A 21,654-nucleotide genomic window follows, 5' to 3' on the forward strand; every position below is an offset into this window, starting at 1 on the left:
TTCAACACGGCCCTCTCACTGTGCTTGCTGGGCCATCCTCCAGCAGCTCAGCCAGCCTCCTGTCTAGCTTTTTTTTTTTTTTAAAGTCTTATTTTTTCCCTTAGCCTGCAGTGTGTCAGAAACCAAAAAACTAAGCTTTTGAGGGTTTCTATGTTAAATAAGTGTCAAACTGTATTTTGAGAAAAGAGGTTAAGGAGATTAAAGCACAACAGCTTTCCTCGAAGAAGGATGTGAAAAGATGGTGTATGATAGAGACATTTTGGACAGACATATATTCATGAAGGAGGGTACATGTGTGGCTTCTATGCACTTCTTTCAGGTGTAGGCAGATACGTTCCCACAGGTGCATTTGAATGTTCAAGGAAACATTCCCCTCCTTTCCTACCCACGAGGAGAACATTCCATAAGCATTTCTAGCTGACCCATGCAAAACCAAGAGATCTGAAGGAGGCAGAGAGAAAGCCATAATAAGATGCCAAAGAGAAATCAGGGTAATGAAAGGAAATGAGGAAAGTGGACATGCGAGGGATGATAACTGTAACGATCAGAACAAAGAACAAAATGAGGTCAGAACCTTACTGCTTTGGAGACTGGAGCTCTTGAGTTGATTGTCCTCACCATGGGCATAGAACTTCCTGCCACAAAAGCACCCTGACCCTTTCCCCTCACTACAGTGATTCAATTAACTGGACAGGGAAATCCAGATCTCTCAGCATGTGTTTCCAAAGGGTAAACTTTACCTGTACACAATTCCTTTGGAATGAAGGAACTGCAGACCGAGAATGATTTCAGCAGCATAGAACCTGAGGGAAGGAAAATCAAAGTGGAATATGGATGCATTAATGGAATGAAAGAAAATCCCCATTTTATATATTCTCAGTGTGTACACACAACTTCTGTTTATAATTTTGTTCAGTCCCCAAAAAAGGGAGACGTCATCCATTCTGTATGTGCAACCCCAGCCCTGAGAGTATGAAATAAAGCCGGAATTTAGTCTTATCTGCACCTAGTGCTTATTCTTATACTTTAAGCTATGATTTTCCAACTTTTTTTCTAATAAAACACCCATGGACACTAAACATAATAGTGTAAGTAGTCCAAGAAAATAATTTTCCCTTTTATTTAAAACTCTGCTTAGTGCCCTTAGACCTACATGCAGGGTCATTCCACATAGATCTGAGTTGTTTATGGGCAAGAAATGTAGCCCGAGAGGTAAAGGAAGGGATATTGGAAGATGGGAGTGAGATGCTGTGCTCCATCTCCAGTGATGACTGGTACCTGGGAGGCATTCGGAGCACATAGCATGTCTCTGACGGCTTTCATGCCTTCCAGAGGTATGAGAAAGGCACGTTGACAATCCTTTAGCATGAAAACTGCTTGATGATTTTTCTGCTTCGCAGAAATCCCATAAAATTATCTCTGGGCACTTTGCTGATGGTTCCTGGAGGCGATGAGCTTAGTGGTATGCTAGGCAATGGCTTTGACAAAAAGTCATTTCACCCATGGGTTTCTGTAGGAGCTGGTAGGACCAGTCCATTTTTCAGCCCAGCTCAGCCTAAACCACTCCAAGTGCTCATTAGGGGTGAGTAAAAGATTACAGAGCACCAGGCAAAGAAAGCTAGTGTGTATCCATATTTTTAAGTGAGCCTCATGGCACAGTTTTCTCTTTTTCTGAATGTCACAGCGGTTTTATTTTTGAGGAAACAGGGCCCATGGGAGGAGGAGTACCAGGGGTTTCTGTGGGACTCAGCTGCGTTACCACCTGGTAAATGCAGTCTGCCTGTTTTCACTTGATGCCAGAAAAGGTGAAGATATATTCTCAAGGAGTAAATGCCTCTTCTGGTTTTGTAATACTCATGTCCCCAGAGCCAGATGCTTTACGCCTTCACATAGAGCTCCCCATTAGTTAAAGCCTTAGTTAAAAGCTTTAGTTAAAGCTTCATCCCCATGACCACCTTTTAAAGATCTGTGTTTCATCTGACTAATTCTTTTCAAGGGGCAAATATTTGCTTCTGTGTTTAGATTATCTAGAAGCATGATGTATTGGGGCAGCTTCTTAAGAAACCAAGTTGTTGATTTCAAAACACAAAGAAATGAAATGAAACAGACTCTAGTTTAAACTTCACGAACTGGGAACGTTACCTTGTCTGATATGTCCCCAGGCAGTTGCCCTGACCTGGGATAGTGGCATGCTGAGTGAGGCAACAGGAAAAAAATACCACATGGGAGGGATATTCTGTGGGTAAAGTAAGTACTTGGTACCTGACAAGAACAGTGGAAAAACCCCAAACCCTTCAGAAGGCTCTTACGTTGCTCTGGAAAGATCAAACTTGTGGCAGCTTTGGATGTGGTACATTAAGTCCCCTCCATTGAGATACTCCATCACAAAGAAGAGGTTTTCCTAGAGAAAAACAAAACCATTCCAAATTTCAGCTTTTTAAAAAAATAAGAAAACAAGGACTACTTTTTAAATGGATTTAGATTATTTCAGGGAAACCAGTTCTGTCTTGATCACATATAAAAAGACGGTCCCAGTAACTTAGCTGACGTATAGCATTTCTGAACACCAAGAAGCTTGGGGGCATATGGGAGGCGTACATGTATGCGTAACATTTGCTGGGATACTTGCTGCTATGATTCAGCAGGTGGGTCACAGCCTGAAGGAGGGTCCCATTGGACTTCCCCACCCAGCAGTGGGATGGTGTTGGGCACTTAGACTGTAGAAGTACTGAAATTGATGGTGTGTAGGAGGGTAAAAAGAATACAGTTTGGGGCTCCAATTCCAGTTTCAGGGCTTGGAAGTGTGCATTCAACACTCAGCTGGTAGTTCTGAACATATTGTACAGGTATGGCACTGTGGCAAGACTGGGGGATGTGTGTTCCTGCCTCAGCCATGAGAAATGAAACAGTCGTGTCTTCAGGAACCTTATGATTAAGTATAGTCTTACTTCTTTCCAGTCCTGATTTCGCTTGTGAATCACAGCTAATGAGCCAGCTCGCTGTTCCTAACAGAAGACACCATGCACGGTACTTGGGCTGGTCCCTTTGAATGGCGGTCATCCAAAGCAAGGCGGAGTGGTCTTCAGGTTGTGGTTAGAGTATCAGATGTGACTACAATTGCAATGAGCCTGAGTTCCCCCTACTGTGTGAGACCATACTTATCCAATAAGTACTTCTATGGCATTTTGAGCATCTCGATTCTGAGTGTCCTCATGAACCACAGAATTAGTCATCCTTGAAGTGTGAAGACATTTAACATGTCTGTGCATGAATTTGTTCCTGAAAGTCTCACTTGGGTGATTTTTTAACAGAATTAACCTTTGAGTTTTGATGTGAGACTAACCAAGGCCCTGGGGCATATGAGGTGATGGTATTCTGGTCTGACAGTGACGTACAGCCTGACATTTCTACTGGGAAACTAAATACTGGGGCTATTATCTCAATAGTTTAGGTGTTGTCCTGCTTTTTCTGAAGTGGACCCCTGATCTAGTTTACTGGTTCCATATATCTTCAAGTGGATCCCTTTCCATTATGGACAGGCTGAAATTCTCTGTGGATAGAAGTCCTAACTTAACATTGTTATTTCACACAAAATTTGAGATTAATCATTTGTCCAATCTTCACACATCTGCTTTAGCAACAGCACATCTTTCCTTTACCTCTTATTCTCTTAAGTACTGTATGGACTTCTAACTACCCTTTAACATAAAACTATGACGACCTGTACACACACAGTGGTAGAATTGTCTAGATGCTCAGGAGAATGAAAGATACAAAAGCTTAAAGTAAGGTCATTGATAACAGTGCTCAGACAAAAGGATCCTCAAGAGTTAGGGAGCTTGCAAATTCCTATAAAAGTTGAAAATTTGGAATTTATATATTGTCAGCTAAGACTACAGGCAAGAGGCCAACCTTAACTTCTACACAACCATGGGGCACAGTAGTCCCATCAGTTCTTGGGCTTCCGTCAGCTCTGCACCTAGCTGTGAAGGATTGGGGGCTGAATCTGTGTGGTGAAAGAGTCCAAGATATCCCAAGGCAGGGTCATTGTCTACTCCCTTGGGCATTCCAAGAAGACACACTACCATAGTGGTTATTAATTAAATGGTAATGGAGATTTAGAGGATCTTGGATGCCATACTTATCCTATTAAAAGGTTTTGTCTCTACAATAAATCTTTTTAAACCAATCTCTTCTAATTCTCATCTTTAGGTTAAGCCAGGGACGCTGAAAAAAGCCAATCAATCCTCTTTGGTTATTTATGATGGCATTTTGCTTCAGTTGAAGTGCTTGGTTTGGGCAACTACCAGTTGGGCTGCTTATAGGGGTTTAGGGCAGTCCATGCCTGGAGGTCCAGCTTTTAGGTGGGCAGGATGGGAGAAACCAGTTATCCTGCTAGAAGGTCCTGATCTTTTCTAGAGGGTTCTAGAAACTGTTTGGAAGTCTCGGGTAACTACTCATCCAGGGAACTGTTGGGTCCACTCTGGGCCCAATGAGATGGCTCTGTGATGAAATGAGAATAAATACATATAATACACACAAACCACACAGTCCTAGGGTTTGGGTTTCAAGGATCACATTCTGAAGGATAGATAAATCTTTTAAAAGTTGAATCCCAAGTTCCAGTCATAAAAAGTAAATACAAATAAAACAGACTCAGACTTCCATAAATGGCTGAAAAAAGAGTGCTCAGAAGTTGCTGTGGCTGATATCGAAGAGATTACTGCAACTTCTTTCAAGATATGTCTCCAAAGGCAAAGGAAACAAAAGCCAAAATAAACTTTTGGGATTTCATCAAAATCAAAAGCTTCTGCACAGCAAAGGAAACAGTCAAGAAAACAAAGAGGCAACCCACGGAATGGGAGAAGATATTCGCAAATGACAGTACAGACAAAAGGTTGATATCCAGGATCTATAAAGAACTCCTCAAACTCAACACACACAAAACAGAGAATCATAATAAAAAATGGGGAGAAGATATGAACAGACACTTCTCCAATGAAGACATACAAATGGCTATCAGACACATGAAAAAATGTTCATCATCACTAGCCATCAGGGAGATTCAAATTAAAACCACATTGAGATACCACCTTACACCAGTTAGAATGGCCAAAATTAGCAAGACAGGAAACAACATGTGTTGGAGGGGATGTGGAGAAAGGGGAACCCTCTTACACTGTTGGTGGGAACGCAAGTTGGTGCAGCCACTTGGGAGAACAGTGTGGAGATTCCTCAAGAAATTAAAAATAGAGCTTCCCTATGACCCTGCAATTGCACTACTGGGTATTTACCCCAAAGATACAGATGTAGTGAAAAGAAGGGCCATCTGTACCCCAATGTTTATAGCAGCAATGGCCACGGTCGCCGAACTGTGGAAAGAACCAAGATGCCCTTCAACAGACGAATGGATAAGGAAGATGTGGTCCATATACACTAAGGAGTATGATGCCTCCATCAGAAAGGATGAATACCCAACTTTGGTATCAACATGGACGGGACTGGAAGAGATTATGCTGAGTGAAATAAGTCAAGCAGAGAGAGTCAATTATCATATGGTTTCACTTATTTGTGGAGCATAACAAATAGCATGGAGGACAAGGGGAGATGGAGAGGAGAAGGGAATTGAGGGAAATTGGAAGGGGAGGTGAACCATGAGAGACTATGGACTCTGAAAAACAATCTGAGGGTTTTGAAGGGGCAGGGAAGGCAGGATGGGGGAGCCAGGTAGTGGGTATTAGAGAGGGCACAGATTGCATGGAGCACTGGGTGTGGTACAGAAACAATGAATACTGTTATGTTGAAAATAAATAAAAAAAATGATTAATAATAAAAAAAAAGAGTGCTCAGAGCTGAAGGTGACCTACCACTAACCTGGAACCCTATAGGATCACTCTCAAAAAGAGAAGTCTGCCCACTGAAAAGACTCCACATTGGCTCAGACAGAACTAAACCCAGAAGGACAAGACTCAGGGTAATGGTCAAGACCAGAAGCTTTGTCTTTACTGAGAGCTGAGTTCATAGTTCCTTTATTTGTGATCTTGGAGAAGTTAACCTCTCCTAAACCTCATCTTCTTTACTTATTTGCAAAATGGAGGAACAATCCCACTTCATAGGGTTATCATGAGTATTACATGTGTTGATATAAGTAGAAAGCTGGCTCAGGATTAGCACTCAGCATGCGCTTGATGATTGGTAGCTGTTGTTATAGGAAACAATTTGAAAAGCCAGTTAAAAAAAACCCAGCAGATCAGAAGAACTAACTAAATAGAGATTCCATGTTCATAAATAGGAATACAAGATTATCAAGATGTCTGTTCTTTCAAATTTGACCTATAGATTTAGTGAAATCCCAATCAAAATCCCAGTGAGTTATTCTGTGAATACCTAAAAACTGATTCTAAAGTTTACACAGTCAAAAGACCCCAAATGGACAAAAAAATTTTATGAAGGAGAAGAATAATGTTGAAGGACTGACACTATTCCTCTTGAAGACTTACCATAAAGCCACAGTAATCAAGACAGTGCGGTATTGGCAAAAGAATAGACAAGTAGATCAATGGAACAGAACAGAATCCAGAAATAGACCTCACAAATATAGTCAACTGACCTTTGAAAAAGAAGCAAAAGCAATACAACAGAGCAAAGACAGTCTCTTCAAGAAATGGTGGACATCTATATAAGCAATTCCACCTTTCTTAATTTTCATTATGTCTTACAGGAAGTATTAACACGATGTCCAAAACCAAACAATAGCAGATACTTCTCAGAAAAAGGACCTACATGGTCCTGGGGCTCTCGAAACAAAGAGGAAAGCAGGAGGCTAGGTTTCCTCCAGTGGTGTCCTATCTGTTCTGGTCACAAGCTGAGAGAAAATGCAAAGCAGACTCCTGAGGAAGGATGTGGGCTTGTGAACCACACACAACAGTGTGGAACTCTCTCAATGCTGAGTAATACACGTTAACTGAAGCACGTGATTCTTTTGCGGAGGGAGACTTGACATTGTGAGGGTGTTGGGGGATGGGGTGCTCCAATCTGCCCTGGTCTTAGACTCTGTCAGCAGCTCCTGGCACAGCAACCATGGAGTAGAAATTCTTGTCTCTGTGCCATCACTGACAGTCTGTGTGACCCGGAAATCATGCCATCCCAGGCCTCAGTCTCTCAACCTCTGAGACACGAGGGATATCGACCAAACTCCTCTTTAGTGGCCTCAGCACCCCCTGATTTTCACCATACATTTAATTTTTTTTTCCTTTGGGGATAAAGATGACTTAACCTACTGAGTACATAAGATCCATGGAGTTCCTCCCTGATGGCAAAATGCATTTAAGAGGATGGGAGGCTTGCAAAATTCTTATAAGAAGTCCTTGTCTGGAAACAATGCATATTTAAAATAAAATTAAAGAATAGAGGTGAGACTTCCCTTGGAACTCTTCTCAAAGGAGGTAAGCATTATGGCCCACCATGACACCCCAAATAAGGCTCTATAATAGTGGTCAGATGACTTCTTCCCATTTAAGTAGTCTCCTGGTTATGCTCCTAGAACATGGCTATTGGTTGGGGGCAGATACCTCTGTGTCCCATGGGTTAGAATGGGTTAGGATGTGTCTTAGGATGTGTCTTAACACTGTTTTGAGCAGACATTGAGTGGTAAGACAATAACTTTTTGATTGTTCTATTTTGTTTTGAATCGTGTATTTTAGTGTCTTAGAACTCAAGCAGGCTTGCTTAAAGAAGAATGTCTGTGACTTTGGAAAAGAATAGAAACAATAGAGTCGAGTCTGACAACCTATAGGGGTATTGTCCCCAGTGTAATCAGTGAATTTTTTCTTGTGTATGTAGGTGGCAAAAACATAACATTCTGTCAAGTACTCCTTGGAAAAGTGAAATTTACAAAAGAAAATTTGCCTTGCGTTCCCTGCAGGAGGAAACATGCTGAGGGTCTTGTAAGCTCTGTTGGTATGAACTCGAACGGACTGATTTGTAAAAAGAGTATTCAGTAAGCCTTCCTGGTCTTTAGAGTGAATTCTCCAAGCGTCCTTCCTTCATCCACTGATTTTATTAGTGAAACAATAAAAACACTGAGCATATTTCCATCCTCTCAGTAAAGTAAGTTTAGCTGGGGTTTGACAGTACAATGACATTATAGCCATTAGAAGAAGAGCTGCCTTGACTAGTCCTGAAGAACCTCTAGCTAACAAGAAAGTATTTGACATACCATTCAATAACCTTTACCAATGCTCAGTTTATAAATATACCTATGGCATACACGCTGTTCTGTATGCCAGACTATAAAAATGAGAGTGACAGTTATGTATTGTTTTACTGTGATTTTCTGACAACTGAACATAGTTATTGCTGTTTTTACTCTTAGATGGGTATTGGAAGTTCTGTAGCTCTTTTTTTTTTTGGTGATTTAAAAAATGGTATTTATTATATTCTTATAAGATCACTTAAATAATATATATCAAGTACTTTCAAAAATTCAAAATAACCTAGCATTTTGCAAAGAATTCCGTGTCTTTGTGTACAAAAGTACTAGGCTTTCTAGTTCCTACAAATATCTTTCATTACTTGGCTAATGGAACACTATAGTTGGTTCTCTCTCCTATGTTCTTACAAAATATGACACTGCTGTAAGGAGGCTCTAATATCTAAATACCTTTATATTTAGACCATTCTGGTCTGAATTTAAGACATTGCCTTTGAACCTCTACCTTTATGCCTCCCATCATTTTTACTTACACCCTCGATGTGCTGAGTCTTAACTCATATTAAAGTAGACATACAGTCCCCTTCAGAGTGTGAACGACCTCAGAAGTTTTTACTTCCACTTATTGTCCCCCCAGAAGCAAGGTTTTAGTTGAGAATCACAACCTGGGAAAGTTGCCTTTCTGACATCCCCAGCTCTGTGGTCATGCAGAAATGGGAGGGGTTTCCTGTCTGGAAGAATACAGAGCTGGGGGCAGAGCTACCTGAGCTGTGTCCTCGGAAGGAGCACCCCAAGTGGGGGTGGAGCTTGCTTCCGGTTGGCACAAGTGTGGGGCACACTGGGTGGTGGGCTCACCTGTATACTTACACATCTTATCAGTTTGGTCACCCCAACACTCAACTTCCTAGTTATGCATGTAGTTTGGAAGGGAATCTGGAATGTTGTATCTATTGCTTTCTTCTATACTGAGCTATATATTCGAACATCCTACAACAACAGGCTTATTTCCTTTTTCATTAAGGACACATCCTCAAACCCAACAGATAATCATATGTGTGCATTTTATATCTAACTAGGGAGTGTGTGTGTGGGGGGGAGAGAAATTCCTTTCTACAGACCAGCAAACTCATTCATTAGGGCTGTAAACTCTAATTAGTAAAATTCACTGCCTTTAATAGACCTATTAGTACATTTCAGAAATAATGTGCCTGAATTTCTAGAGGTCTGTATCTTGCAACAGGAACTCAGGCTCAGTTGGTATTTACTGGCTTAATTGTCCCACAGGGTCTTTTTGCATTAACTAACAAATTATTTCCTTTCATGACAAAGTACAAACAGAACTCCATTTCATGAATTTTAAAATTGTTTCCCCTGATAGGATTAGGTCTCTAATGAGAAGCCCTAGAGCAGCTAGGCCTATGGACCTCACCAGTTGAACTGCCTGAGTTTAAATCCTGGCTCCCTGCTTAACAGGTGTTTGACCTTTGATGTGTTGCCTATCCCTTAAAGATCACCTCAATTTCTTTATCTGTAAAATGGGGATAAGAATAGTATCTACTTCATGGGGGTTGCTATGAAGAGTAAATGAGCCAAAACGGGTAAGGTGGCTACAACACGGACCAGCACACAGGGAGTGCTCTATGAATGTCCACTGTTAGTACACTTACAATGGTAGCTATTGTATATGTATGATACATGTGCATAGGCATGTTGAGACATATATTCACAAGCACAAAATGAGCTCTTAAAGACCGAGTTCTAAAATAAAAGGATAGTTTTAAGCAATATATAGTTTTGATATGAAATGACCTAGTTTGCTGAAGATTTGTCACTAAATCATTAATACTGGATTTAAACTATTTGGTCACTAGTTACTAAAAAAGATATAAAAAGAAGATAAAAATTCTCAAAAATCCTATTTCTGAGTGCCTCTGAGTGATCTAATTTGGAACGACTCTCTCCTTTTTATAGTACTTTTATGTATCTTCCAATTTCTAATGTATTTTTATACATTATAATTTTATAATTAGGGAACATTTTATATTTTTTCTAAATTTTATAATTTTATAAAATTTCATAATTAGGGAAAATATTAATATGACTTAGAAATTATAAGTGGGTGATTTTTTTTTTCTATCATCTTATGTTTATATGGTATATATTCTCAACATTTGTCCAGGGAGTTTGCTAATCCTGTTCGGATTTAAGCTACTGAAGAATGACTCTCCAAAAGTACAAGGAATGGCTAGAGCCTTGTACTCTAGCCTGTGTATCAATTTCAGAGAGGCCTGGAATAAGTCTGGTTTGCTGATAAAATGAGTATTGCTATTTGTAAGGCTGGCATGGACTTTAGATTTAGTGTTTGATGTCAAGCGAGATGCTTTTTTTTTTTTTTTGGAGGTCACTGAAATTGAAACTGGAAGGCTTAAACATTCTGACAAAAGTGTGGCCACCCACGGGGCAGTCGAGTCTTCTGATTAGATACTTTTAAAGTCCTTTCTAATCAGAATAATATCAATAGACTCATTCTTTCAAAAGACTCAAAACTGAAAAGACCTAAAAAAGGAAACATTGTTAAAAGAGAAATCTGTAGTCACCATATGAAAGAAAGTTGATTGCGTACAAGATTAAGGTGGGATTTCATAAAACCAGTTGTGTAATTCCCATGGGGCTGTTTGCAGACACAGATGTCATTTAGCTAAGTTAAGAGTCCTAGGGCTTTCAAAACACATCCTTTTATGGGGCGCCTGGGTGGCTCAGTGGGTTGGGCCACTGCCTTCAGCTCAGGTCATGATCTCAGGGTCCTGGGATCGAGCCCCGCATCGGGCTCCCTGCTCAGCAGGGAGCCTGCTCCCTCCTCTCTCTCTGCCTGCCTCTCTGCCTGCTTGTGATCTCTCTCTGTCAAATAAATAAATAAAATCTTAAAAAAAAAACACAAAACACATCCTTTTAAAATATTACCTTATGCTTTAAACATTGACATTTTGTGAATGAAAATTCTAGAATTAGTGAAGGAGGGATTCCAAAAGTTACGCTAATATAATGTGCCTTCTATACGGCCTTAAGAATGACCAAAATTCTTTTTATTAAGAGCATGAAAATGAAGAACCTGGGAAATTTTTTAGAGATGACCACTATTCAATATAGCCAAATACTAAGTAAATAAAGGAAGAGTTGCCAAATGTGCACATGTTCTTAGATGAATGTAGACTTTATAGCATTAAAGACATTAATAATCTTATCAAACCAGTAATAACTGAAAATAAATGGAGAACTTTGCAAATACCACGCAAATGAGGTCAGAAATATAGACTTCATTTCCAGGAAAAGGAGGAAAAGAACCATCGTAGTCTTTTTTCCTAGCTTTTTTTCCTTCAAAGACTAGTAAGTTAATGTCATAAACTGTACACAAGAGAGGACTTGCAATGTCTGAAGAAATACAACTGGAATATTTATTACAAAGTATACCAGTACCTCCTTCAGAGTATCATATGTTAAGTCCTTAGTAAATGCTGTAATATGCAAGATCATAGTGTAACAGGATGGAAATTGAAGAATGGAATTAAACTCTTTGGGATATACCCTGATAGAGCCCATGGAAGGAGCTGGGAGGTGTATCCTGGAGAACAAAGAAGAGCTTGTCCAAACTAAAATGAAATAATACACCTAAAGTATTTAGCTCTGTGCTTGGAATAGTATAAGAACTCATCACATATTATGTATATTGTCATTATTTATCACCTAGGGAATAAAAACATTAATCTGTATTATAGTCAGAGCAAGGATGGCCCCAACATTTGCAAGGTCTGGAGCAAGGGTACAAGCGGATGTCAATACCATATGTATAAGAATTTAAGTGTTGGGGCACCTCAGTGGCTCAGCAGGTTAAGCCTCTGCCTTCGGCTCAGGTCATGATCTCAGGGTCCTGGGATTGAGCCCTGCATTGGGCTCTCTGATCAGCAGAACCTGTTTCCCTTCCTCTCTCTCTCTGCCTGCCTCTCTGCCTACTTGTGATCTCTGTCTGTCAAATAAATAAATAAAATATTTTAAAAAAATTTAAATGTTAAAAATCAAGTTTATCAACTATTGCATTAAATATATTCTATATTTCTATACATACATACAGAGAGTGCTAGAGAGAGAGCAAGCTAGAGAGCTCCCCTCTGTTGCTTGTGTCTAAGGCTTAAGTCATGAAAAGGATAATTCTGTAATAAAATGAGTTGTGGGGGCACCTGGGTGGCTCAGTGGGTTAAGCCTCTGCCTTCGGCTCAGGTCATGATCTCAGGGTCCTGGGATCGAGTCCTGCATTGGGCTCTCTGCTCGGCAGGGAGCCTGCTTCCTCCTCTCTCTGCCTGCCTCTCTGCCTACTTGTGATCTCTCTCTGTCAAAAAAATTAAAAAAAAAAACAAACAAAACTTTAAAATGAGTTGTGAGTCAGATTTGGTGTTTAGGCACCTTGAAATCTCAATTTTTCTAATTTTGGATTGATACTATCTAGAAAAGAACACTGACATGTGATCAGCTAGGCTGACTCTTGGATCTCCATTTCCTTCACTGCAAAATGGGGGAAGCTGCTGACCCTAAAATTTCAACTCCTATGCTTAAAAAACTTCTAAAAATATATCGAGATATAATTAACATACAATATTATACTAGTTTCAGGTGTATAATACAGTGATTCAGCATTTGCATACATTGGGAAATGGTTACCACAATAAGTCTAATTACCATCTGTCACTTTACAAAGTTTATACACTATTACAGACCATAGTCCTCTTGCTGTACATTACATCTCCATTACTTTATTTTATAGCTAGAAGTCTGTAGTTCTTAATTCCCTTCACCTATTTCACCCCCAACCCCCTCCCGGAGTTCTGGCAACCACCAACCCACTCTCTGTATCCATAAGTCTGGGTTTTGTTTTCCTTGTTTTGTTTTTTAGATTGCACAAAAAAGTAAAATCATGTGATGTTTGTCTTTCTCTGACTTATTTTACTTAACATAATACACTCAAGGTCCATACATGTTGTTGTAAATGTTAAGATTTTATTTTTTGCAGCTGAGTGGTATTCCATTACACACACACACACACACACACACACACACACACACACACACACGCATGCATATCTCCTTTATCCATGTAGCCATTGATGGCCACTTAGGTTATTTCCATGTGTTGGCTATTATAAATAATGTTGCATTAACATAGGAGTGCATAGATCTTTTCAAATTAGTGTTTTCATTTTCTTTGGATCAACAGCCAGAAGTGAAATTACTGGACCACGTGGCAGTTCTATTTTTAGATTTGTGCGGAACTACCATACTGTTTGGCATAATGGCTGCACCATTGGCGTTCCCACCAACAGTGCACAGTGGTTCCCTTGCCAACTGTGCCACATCCTTGCCAACTGTTGTTGTTTTTGACTTTTTATAATAGCCATTCAGGCAGGTGTCAGGTGATATCTCATTGTGGCTTTGATCTGCATTTCCCTGATGAGTAGTGTTTAAATACCTTTTCATGGGTCTGTTGGCCATTTGTATGTCTTAACTGAAGAAATGTCTATTCAGGTCCTCTGCCCATTTTTCAATTGGTTATTTTTTTATATCAAATTGTATCTGTTCTTATATTTTGGATACTAAGCCTTTATTTGTTATCATTTGTAAATATCTTCTATCAGTAGAACCCCTTCAGTCAGTTGCCTTTTCTTTGTTTATGGTTTCCTTTCTGTACAAAAGCTCTTTAGTTTGATGGTATCTCATTTATTTTTGTGCTTATTGCCTTGTCTGAGGACACAAAAGAATGTCACTTAGACTAATGTCCAAGAGCTTACTACCTATGTTTTCTTCTAGGAGTTTTGTAGTTTCTGAACTTAAATGTAAGTCCTTAATCCATTTTGACTTTATTTTTGTGTCTGGTGTAACAAAGTCCAGTTCATTCTTCTGCATGTGACTGTCCAGTTTTCCCAACATCATTTAATGAAGAGATTCTTTTCCCCATCGTATGTTCTAGCCCCCTTTGCCAAAGATTGACTGTAAAAGCATGAGTTTGTTGTTGGACTCTCTATTTTTATTCTGTTCTATTGGGTCTATGTATGTGTTTTTGGGTCAATATTATTCTGTTTCATTACAAGACTTTGTAGTATACTTTAAATTTAAGGAGCATGATACCATCAGGTTTGTTGTTCTTTCGTCAGAATGTTTTGGTCATTTGAGTTCTTCTGTGATTTTATACAAATAAAAAATTTTTTTGATTTTATACAAATAAAAAATTTTTTTGTTCTAGTTCTATGAAAAATGCCATTGGTATTTCGGTAGGGATCGCACCAAATCTGTAGATTGCTTTGGGTAGTATGTATGTTTTAAAAGTATTAATTCTTCTAATCCATAAGTACTGAATACCTTTCTATTTGATTCTTCTTCAGTTTCTTTCATCAAAAATTTCATCAATTTTTCATAGTACAGGTCTTTCACCTTCTTGGTTAAATTTATTCCTAGTATTTTATTCTTAATGATTCCATTTACAATTGCATCATTGTCTTAATTTCTCTTTCTGCTACTTCATTATTGATACACAGAAATGCAACAGATTTCTGTATATTAATTTTGTATCTACAACTTTACTAAATTCTGATAGTTTTCTGGTGGAGTCTTTAGGGCTTTTTATTTATATATAGTATCATGTTATCTGAAAATGGTTTTAATTCTCCAATTTGAATGCTTTTTACATCTTTTGCTTGTTGTGGCTAGGACTTCCCATAATAGGTTGAATAAAGGTGGTAAGAGTGGACATTGTTGTCTTTTTCCCAGAGTAAAAAGGTTTACCTTTTCACTGTTGAATATGAGCTGTGAGTGTGCCATTCACATCCTTTATTATATTATGTTCTTCCCATAACCACTTTGTCGAGTGTTGGCTCTTCTCCCTGGTGTCTCACATCAGGCACCTTGGTCCCTGGGATCTGCACCAATCTCTTGGTCCTTTGGGGAAAGTAGCTCTCTAGTGAGATCCCTATTGCATGTTGCTGACCTAAGGGTGGGGTTTTGTGAGACTGTCTCTGCCTCTCCTTTAGGTCTCAGCATGGTCCTTGTATCCTTTCTTATGGTGAGCACCTCATCTAGTTTTCATATATTCTTCAGGGGGAAAGGATTCCTATGTAGCTGTGGATTTTGTCTGTGCATGGGAGGACATGAATTCAGGATCTTCATAAGATGCCATCTTAGACCCCTTCCCCAATGCCTTTTTTTTTTTAATTTTTTATTTTTTTCAGCGTAACAGTATTCATTATTTTTGCACCACACCCAGTGCTCCATGCAATCCCCCAATGCCTTGTTAATTGAAAGCCGCTTTAATAATGCTTTATCTATTGAGTCTATCATTCTAAGAAAAACAAATGAGCACAGCAGGTCAAATTAGAAGCTATAAGCAACCAAGATGTTCCCCGGCAAGTGAATATATAAACAAGAGGTAGTCCATCCAGACAACGGAATATAATTCAGCGGTGACATGAGCTGGTACACCATGAAAAGACATGGAGGCACTTTACATGCATATAACTAAGTGGCAGAAGCCTATGTGAAAAGGCTGTAATACCGAATGATTCCAACTACATGACATCTTGGAAAAGGCAAAACTATGGAGACGGTAAAGAGATCAGTGGTTGCCAGGAGTGAAGGGAAGATTTTTAGAGCAGTGAAATGATTCTGTATGATCCTGTAATAGTGGATATATGTCATACATTTATCAAAACCTATATGATGTTCAATACAAAAAGTAACCCTGATATAAACTATGGACTTTAGTTAATAATAATAATGTATTAGTATTGACTCTTTGGTTGCAACAAATGTACCACACTAAAGCAAGATTTAAACACAGAAACTCTGGGGACTGCCAGGGAGGGATGGGACTATCTACTTTCCACTCAGTTCTTCTGTAAACCTAAGTCTGCTCTAAAAATATAGTCTATTAATTTAAAAAAAAAAAAAGTAGCTCTAGGCTAGCCAGTACATTCAAAGTGATGCTAATATATAAGACTAGAAGAAAAACATGCTTAAGATTCATCCTCATGTGGAATTTGTACAAATATCAATAAAATAATGGCTGAGGAATATGGAGACTAATAAAATTCTAAATTCTTATAGAGTTTATGTGTCCTGTAATGGTAGAAATTTATACAAAGAAGGTAGAGCTTGCAGGCTTTATGTAAAATCTTCCTTAAAAATATGACTTCCAGAAACATTTTTATTTACTTTGGTTGATAGCATCTACTTAATCAAAATATTTGTAACTGCTCTTCTAGAAAAAAAAAATTAAACTAGAGTTTCCTGGAGAATTATTGCTTATCTTTTATTATCTTAGGATTTAAGAGCTCATTCACATTCTAGCTAAATGCAAATCCTTATAAAGTGGGTAGAGGAGGTACACTATCAGTTTTATTTCAGTTTATGTCCCTAAGACCCTGCCAGTTTCCACCCTTGCAAACTCCCATCCCTGTTTCTCTTCAGACTCTGGCCCTTCGATGGCATCTCACAGTTCGTGCTCTGTCTTGTACGAAATTGTTACTGGTGCCCCTGCTGCTGACGTTTCAAGCCTTTTCTATGTCTTCTTGTGCTCATCCCATTCCTGTCCCTGTCATTAGCAGCTTGAGAAAGGTTTCTTCTTTCCTGGAATGGCTGCAACCCTGACGCACACAATCCAATTTTCCCTCCTGCCTCCAGCTTTCCGTTCACGTCCTAGAAGCGCCCCTCTCCTTACCACGAGTTTGCTATATGCTTTATCCCTCACCTCTTCATTTTCCAAAATCTTCCTCCATGAATTCCTGCCTCTTGTCTGGCTTCTTCCTCTGTCACCAGAGTCCTCCATTAACCCTCGAGCCATGTGATCACGCGCTGTCTGAAAGACTTCTGTATAACCACTGAGTCTACCCACCTGTCACTCAAGACCGACCTAGTCCCTCCTCCTCCCACTAGATGCTTCCTTCTGTTCCTCCTGAACAGCCCAGTCAGCCCCCTCACCACTCTGGGTACAGTCCTCTCTTTCTTGAAATCCTTCCCTGTCCATTTATCTTTCTCCTCTGATTCCCCCCAACCCCCACACTGCCCTCCCTGAGGGGTCTTTGTCATGTACCTTTCCTCTTCTTCCTTCTACTACTTCCGGCTTGGAGGGGGGATGCTCTGGTTTGCTACTTGAACCTCTTCCGTAGGTTTATTACAACTCACATAGTTTCCCATAGTTCCAACTCCTGCCTGTTTGCAAAGAGTCTCACATTTACCCCTTCCTCAGTATGTACTCATAATCCCCTTAAATGCAATGTGGACTTTGGTTTTGTTAAAGAGATAAAAGATGCAAAGCACTCACTTGTGCTAAACCCACATCAACAAACCAAGACTTGATATCTAACTGAACAGCAGTTTCAGCCTCTCTCGGGAATGTGACTTTTAACCAGCCAACCTGGAATTATGCGGCCAGCACTTGGTAGGTAATCTGCATGATGGGACCCCCACCCCCTTCCTCCAAAAGAAAGTGACTTTGCCTGAAACTACACTTTCTTTGTCTTCGGAGCTCCTTTCTATTTGCTCGCCAGGGTGCTACCTGACTTGTAAATCACTGGATAAAACCAATGTGATCTTTAGATTTATTCAGTGGAGTGTTTAAGAGATTTGGTGGTAGTGATGGGATCCAAAGCAAACTCCTGACAGCACTGGACACAATGGGAAAACCACGGTGTGATACCCCTGAATTCTGAGTACCCATACCACCCCCTCCCCCATTTCTGAGAGCCCCGGGGAAGTTCCTCTCAGTTCTGTTCTCTTATGTGAAGCTCCTGATCTAATTGGCTCTCAGTCGGTTCTACAGAGGCAGCCGCTGGTACTTCAGGTCACAATTCTCATTTAATGGGTGGAAACACCCAGCCCTTGATTCTGTCCCTAAATCCACAGGGGAACTGCTCGTGGTAGTTGGCAGTTCCCCACTTCTGTGGAGCTGCCAGTCCACAGTCTGCCTTTGCTGAGATCTGGTGAGTCAGCCCCTCGCCCAGTCCAAGGTTCCAGGGGGGACCTGGTGCCACAGCACAGGAGGCTTTCTCTTGGCCAGGATGCAGTCACATCTCTTGCTTACTCCTGATAGATTAGGGTGCCATGTATGTTTGTTTCGGCATAGGGCCCTCTTTGGGCCAGGGTGTAGTAAAATCTCTTGATTCCTACCAATACGTTAAGGCACACATGCTTTTCATCTCGTTTTACATAGATAAATGCTGTTGCTAATGGGTGTCTGTATCTGTTCCCTGTTGGAATGCTTGCCACCTAACTCAAAGACTCCGACGTTAGGTTAAAACGTCTATGCAATGGGGCACACCACTGTGTGATGGAAACACCACACAAACCCCAACCCAGCAGCTGCTCATCCCCCTTGGGTATTAGCTTGGGCCAAGAGACTTACTTAAAAAAAAAAAAAAAAAAAAAAAAAAAAAAAGAATCCTTAAATTCTAAAAAATTAAACATGCTGCCTGAAAGCACACCTGCTTATTTTATATCTCAAAAGTTTGGCCCTGGAAGCTATAAATATCTACAAAAATGGCAAAATCTTACTAAAGCTAGGATTATAATGGCTATTATGGGGAACATTACAACAGACAAGATCATTCATTTAAGAAGTGTACTTGAAAGCAAGAGCGGAATACATAAACAGGTTGGAATAGCTATTTTAATTCATATGCATTTTTAATGCATTTTAAAAGGCTTCAAGATTCCAAATTTGCTTTTAAAAAAAAATTATTGCAAATGGCTAATGAAAAATTAAAGACACAAGATAGAACTGATGGGACTCTTCCTGCTCCCTTCTACTCTCCTTTGCCTGAGTGTTCTACTGGTCCTCTGTCTGAACTGTTTCCACTCTGGAGAGATTGTTAAACAGTTACTTTTTTTTTTTTTTTTAAAGATTTTATTTATTTATTTGACAGAGATCACAAGCAGGCAGACAGGCAGGCAGAGAGAGAGGAGGAAGCAGGCTTCCTGCTGAGCAGAGAGCCCGATGCGGGGCTCGATCCCAGGACCCTGGGATCATGACCTGAGCCGAAGGCAGCGGCTTAACCTATTGAGCCACCCAGGCACCCCTAAACAGTTACTTTTTTTTAAAAAAAGATTTTCTTTATTTATTTGAGAGAGAACGAGAGAGCGTGTGAGAGGGGAGAAGGTCAGAGGGAGAAGCAGACTCCCTGAGGAACTGGGAGCCCGACGTGGGACAGGATCCTGGGACTCTAGGATCATGACCTGAGCCAAAGTCCCTTAACCATGTGAGCCAGTTACTTTTTAAAATAAAGCTACTCAAGGTTATGGGAGACTTTCCTCAGGTGCCTTTCATTCCTTGGTCCAAGACTGAACTAAGGGCCACAGATTAAGGACTTCTTACACCCAGGGAGGATACATACAAGTTTTCTGAACAGTTTTGAGTCATTACCCCAGGCTTCCAGATCTTTATCAGCTTGTGCACCTGCTGGTGGAAAACTTAGATGCAAGAAGCGGGGTTGTGTAACCTTGTGGGTGATAGCAAAGACTATGGCCTTTCAACATGGTCCCCCAATGGACCAGAAAAAGCTGGCAGAGTACTGACTGATCTTTTTAAAGCCATTCTTGGGGATGCCTGGGTGGCTCAGTTGGCTAAGCGTCTGCCTTCAGCTCGGTCATGATCCCAGGATCCTGGGTTCGAGCCCCACATCGGGCTCCTTGCACAGTGGGGAGCCTGCTTCTCTCCCTGCTTGTGCACGCGCTCGTTCTGAAAAATAAATACAAATCTTACAAAAAAAAAATTCATTCTTGGAGACTTCCAAGCCCACATTGATTTGTCTATCATTCAAACATGCACATCATTTGTTGGATGAATGTATGGCAGACTTTTAAGACTTTTAAAAATTAAGACTTTTAAGGAAGCTCTCTTCCTAGGGCATTCTAGGTTCCATACAATAAATGAGGCCACCCAAACTGTTCTCGCTGCCCTGTTTGTAAATGGATTATCTCCTGAGATCAGTAGATTAAATAAAAGGTAGAGAATGGGATGGAGGCCACCAGGTTGGATGAACTTGGGACCATCACTGAGCACTTTGAAAGGACTTTGAGACACAACTCTAAGCAAAAGTCCACCGAGACACTGTGCTTCCTGCTACAACAGCTCCAAGGACACGCATCTATCCTAACACCCTCCCCACATCACACTCCCCTAGGGGTCCACCATCAAAACAGTGGCCCTAGGGTCAAGCATCTAGGACACCAGAAAAAAAAATGTTCTTAAAGTTCTATGCAAATTCTTCCACATCAGCGCAAATGAAACAGATGTATCCTGCACAAATATTAGTAAAAAGCTTTAGCCATATGAGCAGATAACCTCTCCTTGTTATGTCTACTAGGAAAAACAACCTAGATCCAGCTTCTTTCTAACTAGTGAGCTTTGTACTATACCTGATTCGTGGCAGTAATTTTAAGATGGAACCTATAAAGTGTCTCTATTTATATGTTAATGTGTGTTGGGATGGGTGGTATTTTTCTTCTCAGGATGGGAGTGCTATATTTGTAAAAGAGCTCTATTTAATTGGCTTCAAGAAAAGTAAGCACTTATAGGAGTCCTAAAATTCTCAGAAATGTAATAGAAACTAACCTAAATGTTTTTCAGGTTCACACAATCTGGGAAAATATTCACTACTAAAACTAAGTTTGTGGGTTTAATTAAAACAGACATGTCTTCAGCATTATCAACATTGAATATTGTGCAAACATACAACTTTTATTCTGCCTGGGTTTACAAGTCAAACAAGTTCATGTTCTATTATAAAACTTGTCAGCAAAACAAAAACAAAAACAAAAAAAAAAACTAATTGTCGAGTACAAGTGAATTAAATAATGTAAGCAAAATAAATGTTTTTAGATGAATTTAAAAAATAGTTTTCCTAATCTTTTTGGTAACCCGAAACCTTGAAGTTAAGTAAGTTAAATTAAATGATGAATAGTCGTTAAATATCTAGATCATTTCCAAATAAAATACTAAAACATTAATTATTGAACATAGGTTTATCCAATTTTGTCTTCCTTTTACAGAGGAACTAAAGATATTTGGATTTATTAGTCAATACATTTTGTGCCATGCTGAGATATTTACTTGAGAAAGCATGCATTTCTAGAAATTATAGAGAGTATAAATCTGCCAGTCCACCAAAAACTACTGTAAGAGAAAATTCATAATTATTTTTTACTAAAAAATTAAGGTGTTCAGGATTAAAAATTCTAATACATATAATTAAAGCCTCTAAGGTTTGTGGAAAGGAATTATAGGTGTGGTCAGGACTGGCTAAGATTGAAATGAATTTAACTAAGTGAATGAAGTTTAGCTAACAGAAGTAAGCTGGTACCAAATCACAATTTGGTTTTTGTTATAAAGGACAAAGTTTTCCGGATTG

General features: G+C 39.7%; 1 protein-coding gene across 1 annotated transcript in view; it reads right to left on the bottom strand.

Annotated features, from left to right (window-relative positions):
• The window catches only part of LOC111158618 (protein kinase C theta), a 180,775-nt gene that overhangs the window by 32,628 nt on the left and 126,493 nt on the right, over positions 1-21,654 (bottom strand). Inside the window, exons 13-14 of the mRNA XM_022520757.1 lie at positions 2,310-2,401; positions 741-803 (exon numbers count right to left, since the gene is read on the bottom strand). Coding sequence (XP_022376465.1) covers positions 741-803; positions 2,310-2,401 — 155 coding nt within the window. The remainder of the gene's footprint in view (positions 1-740; positions 804-2,309; positions 2,402-21,654) is intronic.

The sequence above is a fragment of the Enhydra lutris genome, unplaced genomic scaffold, assembly GCF_002288905.1.
Source record: "Enhydra lutris kenyoni isolate GAN:26980312 unplaced genomic scaffold, ASM228890v2 scaffoldscaffold61, whole genome shotgun sequence".
In the NCBI taxonomy this organism is placed as follows: domain Eukaryota; kingdom Metazoa; phylum Chordata; class Mammalia; order Carnivora; family Mustelidae; genus Enhydra; species Enhydra lutris.